We start from the raw sequence: 13,986 nt of genomic DNA on the forward strand, positions 1-13,986 counted from the left end.
TTTATTAGGTAGTAGTGAAACTTGGAAAATATTTGTGGTGAATATCTTGAAGATACTAATAATATAAACATTAAGCCAGGTCAGAGTGAAAGTCTTTTTACATTAGATTTATATTTACTCTGTACCTCATTTTCATGAAATTCTGCTTTGTTTTCTTTCTAAAATGTTTATAGAGGGACTGGGTGGCTCAGTCTTAAGCCTCTGCCTTCGGCTCAGGTCATGGTCCTGGGATCCTGGGATCGAGTCCTGCATCGGGCTCCCTGCTCCGCGGGAAGCCTGCTTCTCCCTCTCCCACTCCCCCGGTTTGTGTTCCTGCTCTCACTGTGTCTCCCTCTGTCAAATAAATAAATAAAATCTTTAAAAAAAAATAAGATAAAATGTTTATAGAGACATTTTAACTTTAAAAGTTTAAAATTATTTTGGGGGTATAACCCTTAATCTTGAGGCTATGTTCACTTACTAAATAATGTTAGAGGGAATTATATTTGCTAGGATATATTTTTTGTAGAAATTTAGGTATCCACAACTAAAGTAGTATGCAATGAATGTATCTGTACTGACCGTTCTGTTGCTATTAATTAATTAATTTGATTCTATAAACTCACTTGACTTTAACTGACTTTAACCTACTGATTAGTTAGGAAGACTCAAGATCCTATATTCGGCCTTTCCTTCCTCAGACATGAAAATAATGAATCTTGTTACTCTAGCATTTCTAAAAAGATTTTCTCTGTCTTGATTTATTCAAATTTTATATTTCTCAGTAAACTTATATAGTTCTCCATGTTAGGCTCAAACTTCTTGTTCAGTTTATTCCTTTATATTTTGTAATGTTTTGTCAATGTAAAGAGAATGAAATTTTCATTATATCTTCTAACTAGCTACTACTGGCTTATAAGAACACTATTTTTTTCTGTATTTTTCTTATATCAAGCTATTAAAAAGCCTTTTGGTCTTAGTTTATTAGTTAATGCTTTTGGGTTTTCTATGTAATCTAAAATGTCACTAATATAATCATTTTCTCTTTCAAAATTATGGATAAATGTCTTCTTTCCTCTCTTTTCCTTCCTACCTTCCTTTCTCCTTTCTTTCTTTTTTCCTTTCTTCTTTCTTTTTTCCTTTCTTCTTTCTTTTTCTTTCTTTTTTTGTTTGTTTGTTTCTTTCTTTCCTCCCTTTTTTTCTTTTCTTTCTTCCTTCCTTCCTTTCTTCTTTCTTTCTTTCTTTCTTTTTCTTTCTTTCTTTCTCTCTTTCTCTTTCTCTCTCTCTCTTTCTTTCTTTCTCTCTTTCTCTCTCTCTCTTTCTCTCTCTCTCTCTTTCTTTCTTTCTTTCTTTATTCTTTTTCTTATTGCCTTAGCTAAAGCTTCCAGAGAAATCATGGATATGAGAAAAGGCAACATTGGCTTGCTCCTAAATGGAAATGGAAGGGCATAGTATAAGTTTGTAACTAGGTAACTAGGTATCATTTACTGCACATGCTAACTCCCAGTCATTTACAGGGCTGTCTTGAATGACATTCTGGGGCTGCACCAGAGAACAATAATATGGTGAATTATTAATATCCGCCATTCTTCTGTGAGGAAGAAGTGGTGGCAAATGGATTAACATTGATAGATTTTCTAATATTTAGTCTTAATCTGTAACTTCTATTTTGATTTCCTTTTTAAGCTAAAATTTATCAAGAAAAGTATATTTAGTTTCAGGCTATTAGAATGATTATTTTTAAAGGCCCTCCTTTTGTAATTAGTAAGTTGTGAATGCATTGTGATTGAACAATGTTTCAGATTTTATTAAAATGCTCTTCAAGTCTAGTTCATTTCTGTAAATGGTCTACAGGTATGTGTAAAGGATATGCATTCTGCTTGGGGAGATAAAACTTTATATCCTGTAAACCAAGCATTTAAGTTTTTATTTATATCTTTTTATAGCCATCATTTTTTGTCTGACTAGTTATGAAATTATCTGGGAAAGGCATGCTAAAGTATCTCATTATAATTATGATTTTGTCAAATTCTTTTGGCTTTTATAATGGTATTTGCTTTATATATCTTGAGACATTGATTTCTGTTGTATAATATTTTCATCTCTTTGATAGGTTATTTTAACAAAAATATTCCTCCTAGACAAGTTGAATTTTGTTTTCTTTTGTTTTTTTGTTTACAAACTTTGCCTGGTATGCATTTTCCTAAATCTCTGTTTTGCATTTTTCTGTCACTTAGTTTTAGGCATAAGCCCCAGACTTACAAATAAAAAAGATGAGGTACAGAATTGAAAAGCTGAGGCTTATGTGATTGACATCATCTCCAAAAACAGTAGACATCCACAGTTGAATCAGTTTTGAACTTAGAATTCCAAACAAGAAACTGGCTAGAAAATAAGACCAAATTTCAAGCAGGATGTCAAAGGCTGCAAGAAAGGGGAGTAAACAGAAAATAGTTAATAGAACTTACTTGATCTTAATTTTAAGTGATACTCTGGGTCAACTTTTCTTTTTGTCCTTATCTTTAAAAATAGCTCATCGCCATTGGTATGTATGGTATTTTCTTATTCCTAAATTGAAAGTTTCTATTCAAATGCTGAAAGCCATATAGAAGTTTGCAAAATTCAGTCAGTTTAGTTTAAGAGCTTTTTTCAGTGCCCATTAAGAAATACACATGTATTCAGTGCCATACAATTCAATAAATTTTGGAGATGCAGTTGAGTAAGAAGTAGAAAGTCCCCAAACTCTTGGAACTTACATTTTGTATCCATCAAGGTACATACAGGAAATACAGAAAAAGGAATGCCTCTGGGTCCCAGTGGAGTGAATTTCTTGCATTGTTTTGGCTTACCAAACTAACTGATTGGTTTCTCTAGGTCACACCTGCTCTAGGCATGGAGTTAAGCCATAGTGGTAATCTGGGGAGTCTAGCACCTTTTGCAGCTGAAACAGAGCAGAGGTAGACTCTGATTTCAGAAGGAGGTAGGGAACTGGAGTTAGAAGACCCACTGGAAAGCTGCTTTCTTTTTAAGAAAAAAAAATTTCTAATCAGTGAAATATTTACTGAATGCAATTATTAGGCCAAGAAAAAGCAAATCCATTATTTCTTACAATGTTTTTAAACTCCTAACATGCAAGTTGGAAAGGACAGACCTGTGAGTGCAGTAAGTCCTCTTAGTTTTCCCCTTTATGAAATATGTGCTACCTTCAAAGATGGAGCAACATTATTTAAATAATTACATGAGTTTTAAAAATAATTATTATGAAAATTATTGAGTCACTATTATGTCAGTTGATGTAAATGAAATATCAGTAAACCTTATTAAGCATCTTTTTTTCTTAAAGGAAATTTTTCTTTCAAATCTATTAAAAATTCAGAGAATGCCATCGTGGCTGAGGAAATAAGTTCACAGTTCTCTTCATCCTTCAGCAGAGTTTTTATTATTGTAGTTGCTATGATTATTATTTACATAGAATGATTATTTATGGTTTTTACTCCCCTGAAACTTAAACACAAAATTCTTTTCCATTAATTTTATCAAAATTTTGAAGGAACCTCTGTGAAAGCAAGGACTATTATGTTCATGGTTGAAGCATGAGGCTTAGAATAGGAACTATCACATATGAGTACATATCAATAAATAATTGTTGTATTAACTAATGAATGAATTTCCATATCGGTACCCACCCCACCCTTTTTTTTTTTTTTGCTTCCCAGTGAGTATCAAGAAAGTTCTCTTGATTAGATTGTAGATATCAACACTGATAAGGTTCCCTGAAATTATGTGGGCAATCTTTACTATCTTAAATGGAGCCTAGTAGAATACTGGACCAGGTTGGAGGCCGGGCATGGATCTGTCCAGTCAGCATGCATGACTATAGCTCTTTGTAGTTTTCGGTTTTCTGAGACAGTGGTCCTTGAGTTTTTAAGAGGCTTCTGAATATAGACATCTCTTTGTTGCTCATCTTCATCATCTTCAGGAAGGCCCTATCTGCAGGAAGTTTTATGGTGAAAGCTCTCTGAGTGACACAATATCATAAGTATAACTTATGATAAAATATAAAATCCATTTCAGTTTTTAGAAAATATAGAATTCTGGTTTTAAAAAATTTAGAAAAAGAATAAGTCCTCACCTAAAGAATGGTTCACCTTCTTTTGCAGGCTGACATTAATATCCTCAATACCAATGAATACAATCAAAGACATTATAGAGGTCATCAGACTTTCTCCATTAATTAAATTGATGAGGCTTCTAGAAAGACCTATGGAAGAGAAAATATTTTGTTTAAGGTGGGAAAATCACTATTAAAGAGTAAAATTTTATTATCAGGTAGGAGTATATTCTTAGCTATAGATTTATATCATATACTTTGCCCATGTACTTAAATAAACTTTAGTCATGTTTGAAAACTCCCTTCAAAGAAATTTAATTATATATCAACTGTAAGTTAAGTCTAGACTTCCATAATTAGGAACTAAATTAATTGGGGTTGACCATGGTTTATGTAAGAAGGATGATCAGCTAGAGCTGTCATTCCTTGTTTTAAAGCCCAGATGAAAACATGAAATTCACTATTTTTTAAAATTTGGTGAGTTAGCCAATATCATGTATTTAAGGCAAGACAAAAAAACAGTGATGGAGGGATAAAGGAAATTCATAAGCCAAGCTTTATAACATGGTACCTAAGCAAAATATTAGGGCAATTGTCAAGATAATCTCCCTATGAATAGAAATTGTCTGACTTTCCCATACATTCCTTTCAAAGATTTTAGAAATCAAGCTCTATGAAATGGAGAGCACCAGGATATTATGTACTCCCATCCTAATTTCTCTCCATTTATGATGATAGTTTAGATATCTATCAATTGTCATTTTTCTCTATTAAATATACTTGTAGTGGCAAAAGTATAGCTTTGAGCATTGTAATAATTTTCTCGATGGCCATAGGAAGGAAATGTTATTACATCACCCAACCACTTTATGATCACAACCTAACACAGTAAGTATGCTGTTGTAAGAGAAGAGAAGTCAAGGCATTCTATTCCTGTGGAAGCTCAAGTGCCTTGATGGTCCAATTCTTCACCTCTTTATGCATCCATGCCCTTTGCTGTAAAACTGCAGTTTCTCTCGCCTAAGAAATCCAGCCTGTTTTGTCATGAGACAATGCAAGCAGAGGCTTAAGAAAGATTTTTGTTTCCTATCTCTTGCATCTCTGCCACCATCGTGATAGTGTTCCCTGGCTGCACTACTGGAAGATTGTGAGAAATATGTGGAAGAAAAATGGATCGTCTCAGTTGAGACCATCCTAGATCACTTAGCCCCCAGATGACCCTCTCACTTACTGTAGATTCATTAGTGAGCACAGCCAAGATCAGCAGAGCTCAGCCATACCATCATAACTGCCAGACTCATGAGAAATAACTGCTGTTTTTAAGCCACTGTGTTTTTCTTACTCAGTTGTTGGAACTCAGAGTTGTTCCTTACTGAGAAAAACCTAACTGGTCCTGTTGTATAACTATTCCAATTTGGAAAATGAACTATAACAAAATGTAAATATTTGAAAATAAACAACCAACATGGGGGTACACGAGGAGTCAACAGACCATCAAAAGCTCAAGACAATGTGAATATACTCATGTACTCATAAGCATGGGCAGACTTTATATGTGTGTGAAAGTAAAATAAAACAAATATAAAAATCTTGCTTTGAAAACTCAAGCAAAAATGTTACCAAGAGAAAAATACTTTAATTTTCATTTTTATTTTTTAAATATGCAAAATGAGGAGGAAAACAAAATTCCAAAAGTCATGGCAAAATGACTAAAATGTATGAGCATAACTTTGCAAGTTAACACAAAGAAATTATTTATCTTTTTTTAAAAGATTTATTTATTTATTTATTTGAGAGAGAGAGTGAGAGAGAGAGCACGTGCATGTGGGGGCAGGGAAAGGGGCAGAAGAAGAGAGAGAGAGAAACTCAAGCTGACTCTATCCTGAGCATGGAGCCAGATGCGGGGCTCAATCTCACAACCCTGAGACCAGGACCGGAGTGAAAACCAAGAGTTGGGTGCTTAACCGACTGCACTACCGAGGCACCCCCACAAAGAAATTATTTAAATTTAACAATGACAGGCCAGGAAACCAGTGGAATACTAACTAGATTACAAGATTATAAAGTTAAGAACATAATGCTCTCAGGTAGCATAGAACTTTGCCAAATCTTTTGAGTAGAAAAGGAGCTGGCACTGACAGAGTCCCCATAGAGGCAGGGTTGGGTGACAGATGTTGGCACTTCCTTCTTCTAAAGTCTTATTGCACAATCTTAATCTCTTTGTTTTGAAGAGTTGGCTTTCCTTTATTCATAGAGGTACACTGATGAGTGTCCTCTATTCTATTTCTACTTGCCTCAAGTAACTTTTTCCCCTGTAACTGGCTATGAAATGGAAAGTGTGTGTGTGTGTGTGTGTGTGTGTGTGTGTGTGTTTGGGTGTGCACATGCACACATGCCATAGTAAAATTCTATTTCAGAACAAATGTTGTAACTCTTGTTACTAAAAAGCGATTGGAGGAAAACAAATTAGTTATCATTTTTCTTGAATGAGGCTCTTAGATTTGTGTGTTTGTGGAGGGGGAGGGTTGTGTTGACTTGGTATTTTATTTTTAAATATAGACTTATTTCTCCTAAAATACTGTATGATTAGTGATTTTATTGTTTTTGACTTTTCAAGTTTTTGGTCCTATTGGTGATGATGACTCCAAAGGCAATTTTTTAAAATTTTTTATTTTATTTTTTTTTTACAAATGGCATTATCCTAGTGACAGTATTGTCAAAGGAAAAGGGGTATTGGGTAATAGAAATGTCACCACAATGTATTTGCAAATTGTTCGCTCCTGGAACTGTTGGCTCAAAGTAGAAGCATGTATAAAGTCAAGGATTATACATAATCCCATTTTATTTCACAATTGCATGAAATATATATATATATGTTAAGTAAGCCCATTACTGGCATTTCATTTTGTTCTAAGCGTCACTATCGCGAATCTCATGCTCAATCCCCAATGTCCCAGAACCCTATTTCACATAGTGAAAATCTACAGTGAACAAGAGATCTTAAAACTAGATATATTAAGTACAGAACATGATATTTTAAATACAGAAAAAGAAAAAAATATACCAAGGTCTCTTATGGCAGCCGCCGTCAGCATGGGATCCGAACTCACAAGGATAGTTGAAAATAATAACCATGGAGTGGTTTTCAAAAGTAATTTATTCACAGATGCCAGATACCAAAGAATTAATATATAATTCATCAAAAAGCCAGGAATTGTAATTAAAAGTACCTGCCAAGAAATTTTACGGATAGAAAAATCAGATTGCTTTTGTATCCTATTTTAAAAAGCAGATTGTCAGAATTATTGGATATACAGAATCACACTAATTCCATCAAAGGGAAATTTTAGGTTATCTTATTTAACAAATATGTGCCTGCAACTCTGGAAATAAGAGGCAAACATTGCAACGAGATTCTTAGGACCTAGGACATACCAGTTGTAGGAAATACCATATTGTAACTAAAAGGGAACTTTTAATTTTCTTGATAAGGCTGTTGAATATAGATATGTATGTGTAAAGGTATATGCAAACACACCATATGTACACACGCGTATATATACACATTTAACTATGCGCTGAACTGAAACATAGGCTATCAACATAGAAAGAAAGAACACAAGTTTGAAAGAAGTCACCAAAGAGGGAAAGAAGGAGAAAATAAGATAATACAAAGAATGTAAAGAAATGGCAGAGAACTCTAGAAAAGATGGGAAAAAAATTTCTGTTATTCTAGACCTGGAACCTGGCCTTCTGCTTCCTCTTATTATGCCAGTGGCAGCTATGTAGCAAGATTTCATTCCCAAATGGACTTAGAAAATGTGATGTGCCCGAAGCTGCCTATTGGAATTCAGAAATGCATCCCCATGTTCATTGCAGCATTATTTACAATACAGTAATGTAAATTTACATTATTTACAATAGCTATATACAATAATAAGACATGGAAGCAACCTAAGTGTCCATCGATAGATGGAGATGATAAAGAATATGTATTATATAGAATAGAATATTATTCAACCATAAAAGAGAAGGAAATCTTGCCATTTGCGACAACATGGATGAAACTTGAAGGCATTATGCTACGTGAAATAAGTCAGATAGAAAAAGAGAAATACGGTATGATCTCACTTATATGTGGACTCTTAAAAAAAGCTGAGCTCGTAGACACAGAGAATAGATCGGCGATTGCCAGAAGCTGGGGCGGGGTGCGGGAGTTTGGTGAAAGGGGTGAAACATTATTACATGTTTATTCACCATTAGCTAGGCAATGAGGCATTGCGATAGGATCTAGAGAGGTGAAGGGGGTCAAAGGGTACAAACTTCCAGTTCTAAATAAATCCTGGGGATGCAATGTCCAGCATGCTGACTATAGTTAATCATACTGTACTCTATATTTAAAAATTGCTAAGAGAGTAGGTATTAAAAGTTATAGGAAAAAATTTGTAACTATGTGGTGATGGATGTTAATTAGACTTATTTTCGTGGTCATTTCAAAATATATATAAGTACTGAATCATTATGTTGTATATACACCTGAAACTAATATAATGTTGTATGTCAAGTGTATCTCAATTAAAAAAAATAAAAGTGAAAATGAAAAATTATAAAAATTTCATAATGATGTTGACAAATGCTCTTACTACCAATATTAAATAAAAACAGCAATATATATGTATACACACATATAGGAGCCTTGTGACTAAATCTTATCATACATCCTTTATATCTTTAGAATTTCCATAAGTAATATTAAAGACATGCATCATTTTAGGGTTTTCCCCAGAGATTGCCAAACTGCCCTCCAGAAAGGTTTGCCAACAAACACAGCCACCAACGGCGTACCAATCAATCCCATTTAAGACAATTCTCCAGAGAAGTAAAATCAAATGACACCCCCAGGGTCCTGTCTCGGTTTTTGCTACATCAGGAAAGTCATGCATTTTCTAACGAAAAGACACAAGCTCTCAATCCTTCGTTTATTACATGTTTATTTACCACCTGCTAGGCAATGAGGCATTGCCATAGGACCTAGAGAGGCAAAACCAAAGACAGTTAAAAAAAAAAAAAAGAATTCAGAAGAACTAAAATATTAAAAGCTATCTTCCTTCTGACTATTTTGCTCTTCATTTGTACCGGGACAGTCATGCATGATGAATTGGGGAATAAACACTGGACTCTAATTCAGGAGGCTGGGGTGGTAGTGCTAAGTGATTTGGTTAAGTCACTTAATCATACATCTCGTGCTTAATCTTAAAAGTGACAGAACAATGATGGAGTGTTTATATGGCCCTGTTGAGCCCTGGAGCTCCTGAGAGGGAGTTTTGGTGGATAAACCTTGGTGACAGAATTAGGACAGTGGGAGAAAATCAACGCCTCCTACATAATTTACCTCTAGGGTGGCTGGGTTCTCACTGCAAGGTTTTGATGGTCTGGAAAGTTGCATTACTAACTTCTGTTCAAAGGAAAAATTAAGATGAGGCTCTGAGACAAGAAGACTGAGGGTCAGGAGGCCCAAATCCTTGTTCTCCCACCAATAGTTGTCAATACCCTAATAAGTCACAAAGCATATTGGTTGTAAAAGTGGCTGCAGTAATTTTGTTCTCTGAATTCTACTGGAAAGTTATCTCCAGCACTGACTTGGTTAGTCATGTCATTCTTCGCTTTGGCTGAAAGAAGCAAGAGCAAACACGATGAAGGTACAGGCCTAAAAAGCATTGGCAAATTGGAGCTTGCCCTCTTCTGTTGATGTCTGAGACTCTGCAGCGGTCATGGGAAGAAGTCTGGAATAAACTTCTAGATCATGGTAGTGACACCCATTGCCTATAGCCAACGCTAACAGTAACAACCAACAGACACGTGCGTGGGGCCATCCAGCTCATCCCACCTCAGCTGACCCCACAGTTGTACAGAAATGCAGGAGACGGCTCAGCAGAGATCACCCAAACCAGCCCGAAGTACTTTTATATCTCTATTCTGTTCAATTTCTTTTCTTTTTTTTTTTTTTTTTGTCACTTGTCTGAACTCCCATTTGCCTGGACTCAAAATAAAGTAAGTTATTTTAATAGTTTTGTTTCTAATGTAGTTTAGGTAATGACCTTATATTTACAAAGCTGTTTTAATTACTTTGAAAGAAATGTGTACCTTGCTTAAGATTTGGAGTATTTTTTCCTCGAGGTCTTTCCTTGATCGGGTTCAAATAGCACATGATGAGAAAAAAAATCATAATAGTTGGTGAATTAAAATTATAGCTGTTTCTGTGAGTATTCTCCGTTTTTGTTCATGTGCGTATGGGAAGTTTTAGGAGGTGGGTATTTGAAACACGGCTTTTATGCAAAATAAACAACTGGACCAAATCTATTTCATAATAGCTCTCTAATAGCATCTCAGAGTTAAAATTATAACTGGCATTAAGCTCTGCCAGTCAGATTTTCAGAATTACTTTTTTTCTCCATAAGTTTTTTTTTTTTTTTTTTTCCTGAGCCTTCAATACACTGGACGATTGTTAAGATATGGCTTATTCACTAAAATATAAAGCTGGGGGCGCCTGGGTGGCTCAGTCGTTGTGTCTGCCTTCAGCTCGGGTCATGATCCCAGGGTCCTGGGATCGAGCCCCGCATTGGGCTCTCCGCTCAGCGGGAAGCCTGCTTCTCCCTCTCCCACTCCCCCTGCTTGTGTTCCTGCTCTTGCTATCTCTCTCTCTGTCAAATAAATAAATAAATAAGATCTTTAAAAAATAAAAAAATAAAATATAAGGCTAAGTTTTTTTCTCCTGCACCTTATACTTTTTCTTCATCTTCTTTGTTTTCTAATTTAAAGCAAAGTTTTAAAAAATCTTGACATAGATAACATATAGTAGTTCATGAGTGAGTGATATTATCACAAAGAGAACTTCTTACCTGCCAAAATAATTTCTGCAGCATGTAAACATCCATGTCAAATGCAACATTAAAGATAATTATTGGTGTAAATAGATCAAAAAATACTTTTGGACTCATCCATTGTATGGCATCTGCATATATTTGGACCTAATAATATAAAAATATGTTATTTTCTCATTTATCCATCCTTCTATTAGCATCGATTGCATGCCAGATACTCCTATCTCTAGCGAAAGAGAAAAAGGTATATCATAATGTAATAGGTGTTCAAATCTTAACTCTATTGATTTTCATCATTTTCTTTCCTTTTTTTTTAAGATTTATTTATTTATTTTGGTGGGGGAGAAGGAGCGAGAGTCTTAAGCAGACTCCCCGCTGAGCACAGAGCCTGTGTGGGGCTGGATCTCACCACCCTGAGATCATGACCTGAGCCGAAACCAAGAGTCGGATGCTTAACTGACTGCGCCACCTGGGAGCCCCAGATTTTCATAATTTTCCATCAGATTGTTACCAGTTACAGTGGAAAGTTAATGCGTATCTCCATGCCCATTTTATTTTTTAAACAACGGGTATAGAAAGTACATTGATATGGGTACAAGAGAATATGGAGAAGATTTTCAGGCATAAAAGAGGAAGACAGGTTTCAGGTAGATAGATTATCATGCACAACATGCACAAAGAAGTAAACAATCATATCAAGTTTCAGAAACTACAAATAATTAACCATGGCTTACACAGAAGATGGTCATGGAAGAATAGCAGGAATAAAAACTGGGAAGTTAATGCTGTGAATGAGATAACTAATTAATGGTGTTTATCACAAAATATTTAGTTGATATTTGTAAATCCTGTTATGGGCATCCACTCAACATTCTGTTCATTAAGGAAGCACTGGATTGCCTGCTGTGTTAGGTGGTATCTTTGCTTTGGGGGGATGAGTCTCCATGAGTCTCTTGTGTTTCTCTACATCTTATGAGTGGAGGCACTGACTGCTTTTCTTCCAGGCTATCTTTCAAAAATATTTGTATGGCTAACAGCTTTGGAAGACAGAGCCAAGTGCCCCTCTTCAGAGCAAGGAGCTGGTGTACTATACCGTACAGTGTAACAAGGACAGTGTCTCCCTCTAGGGCAAGAGGCCAGGTGAGTTTACTGCCCATCACAAAATATTCAAGTTCTCTAAACTCAGGTTTCTTCTCCTGTAATGCAATCCATTGTGTATGCAGGTTTCACCGGGCCCTCTTTGCTTCTCCCTGTGGGTGTTGGGGCTCACGGAACAGGCACAAGAAGATGCTGATACTTCGGCTTCTGCTATTGCCTCGAACACTAAAGTCCTTTTCTTGGGCCTAGGAGTCCCACGTCTTTTGCCAAGACCATGAAACTGTGGCAGGCTAACTTATTACTTGCAAATAGAGTAAATCCTAGACCCTTCACAGTTCTTGACCTCTGTTCTCCTCTTTTAAAAGGTTATCGACAAATAGAAAAATTAAGTTTATAGACGTATTTAAAATTGTATACAAGTCAAAACTGTACGGTTACAAAACCTATTGATGACAAATGAAGTAATAATCTAGGTCTTATATGGATACATGTTTTTCATAGTGTTCGTCAATACCACTGGTTACATTTGTTTTGGAAAGCCAATCGTTTTCATACATGTTCTCATTCACACTCTGATTGACTAGAGCAGGTGTTGGCGAACTATGGCCCAAGGCCACATCTGACTCAATGCCTGTTTTTGTAAATAAAGTCTTATTAGAACACAGCCATGCCAGCTCACTTACATATTGCCTGTGGTCGCTTCTGAACGATAATGGCAGTTGAGTAATTGTGACAGGGCTCAAGTGGCCTGTATAACCTAAAATATTTACTGTATGGCCTTTTATAGAAAAAATTTGCTGCCAACCCCAGGGCTAGAGAACTATTTAATGTGTCAACGATACATTCTACATCCCTTATAGTAAAGATAGTCTCTCTCCTCTACCTGACTCCAGTTGTTCTCAACTATTTATAACACTGTAGCTGCCTGGACTACATCTGTAGTTTGCCTTCCTCCTCACTTCCAACTCCAGGTAAGAGGTTCGACTTCTGTTTCTTGAGATCTTATAAGCCACACACACTTAAAGTCTAGCCTCTATTCTAATGGGAACCCTGTAAAACATTCCTAACTGAGGCAGTAGATTGGTTCAATGTCAGAAATCTCTTGCTAGTAGAGTCCTGTACCAGCAGCTTAGGGTCTCTGAGCTTCTATATTATTAACCAAGTCCAGTCGGTTAAGCATCTGCCTTCAGCTCAGGTCATGATCCCAGAGTCCTGGGATCGAGTCCCGCATCAGGCTCCTTGCTCAGTGGGGAGCCTGCTTCTCCCCCTGCCTGCCGCTCCCCACTCCCCCTGCTTGTGCTCATTCTCTCTCTCTCTCTCTGACAAATGAATAAATAAAATCTTTAAAGAAAAAACAAACCAATTCTTGTCTAAGCTTTTGAATTCTGCTTAAACTCTCATTAGCTGCTCACACTCTCAGTAGGTGTATGTGAACTCGTTCTCTGAGTTGCCTACCTCCTTTCAGACAGAGGCTCTGTTTTGACTACATTTAGCTGGATCTCAGCTCTGTCACCCCTGGCTCCTTTTTTCACACATCTGATCTGATGTCATCCATATCACAAGCATCCATCGACTGGCAGAGCAGTGAACTGGCAAGTGTTTTTGCAAGTTTCCTTAAGCCATCTTTGTATTTGTATGAATTTGAGATATAGTACAAAATATTCATATTTACTATACACACCTGCTCAGATGTAAAACTTAATATTTCAAAACTGCATCCAATTAAAAATAATATCACAGGGAGAGGAATTGGAAAGTCTTTTAAGTGTAGATTCAAAAATCCTGCAAAAAAATACATCTTTACTGAAAAGCAGTGAAATATCACATTTATGGAACTTTAATTTGATATGCTTCTTAATACTGAGGACAATGAAATACTGTTCCACTTTTCACTTACTTAATTCCTGTAATTGAAAC

General features: G+C 35.9%; 1 protein-coding gene across 1 annotated transcript in view; it reads right to left on the reverse strand.

The window, feature by feature from the left end:
• SLC9C1 (solute carrier family 9 member C1) overlaps positions 1-13,986 on the reverse strand; it is a 72,241-nt gene that overhangs the window by 57,105 nt on the left and 1,150 nt on the right. Inside the window, exons 2-6 of the mRNA XM_088022900.1 lie at positions 13,751-13,851; positions 10,990-11,118; positions 7,155-7,320; positions 4,112-4,240; positions 2,242-2,403 (exon numbers count right to left, since the gene is read on the reverse strand). Coding sequence (XP_087879026.1) covers positions 2,242-2,403; positions 4,112-4,240; positions 7,155-7,320; positions 10,990-11,118; positions 13,751-13,851 — 687 coding nt within the window. The remainder of the gene's footprint in view (positions 1-2,241; positions 2,404-4,111; positions 4,241-7,154; positions 7,321-10,989; positions 11,119-13,750; positions 13,852-13,986) is intronic.

This window comes from Eumetopias jubatus, unplaced genomic scaffold (assembly GCF_037043125.1).
Source record: "Eumetopias jubatus isolate StellerSeaLion01/CBP00866 unplaced genomic scaffold, mEumJub1_p1.0 scaffold_1, whole genome shotgun sequence".
Taxonomy (NCBI): Eukaryota; Metazoa; Chordata; class Mammalia; order Carnivora; family Otariidae; genus Eumetopias; species Eumetopias jubatus.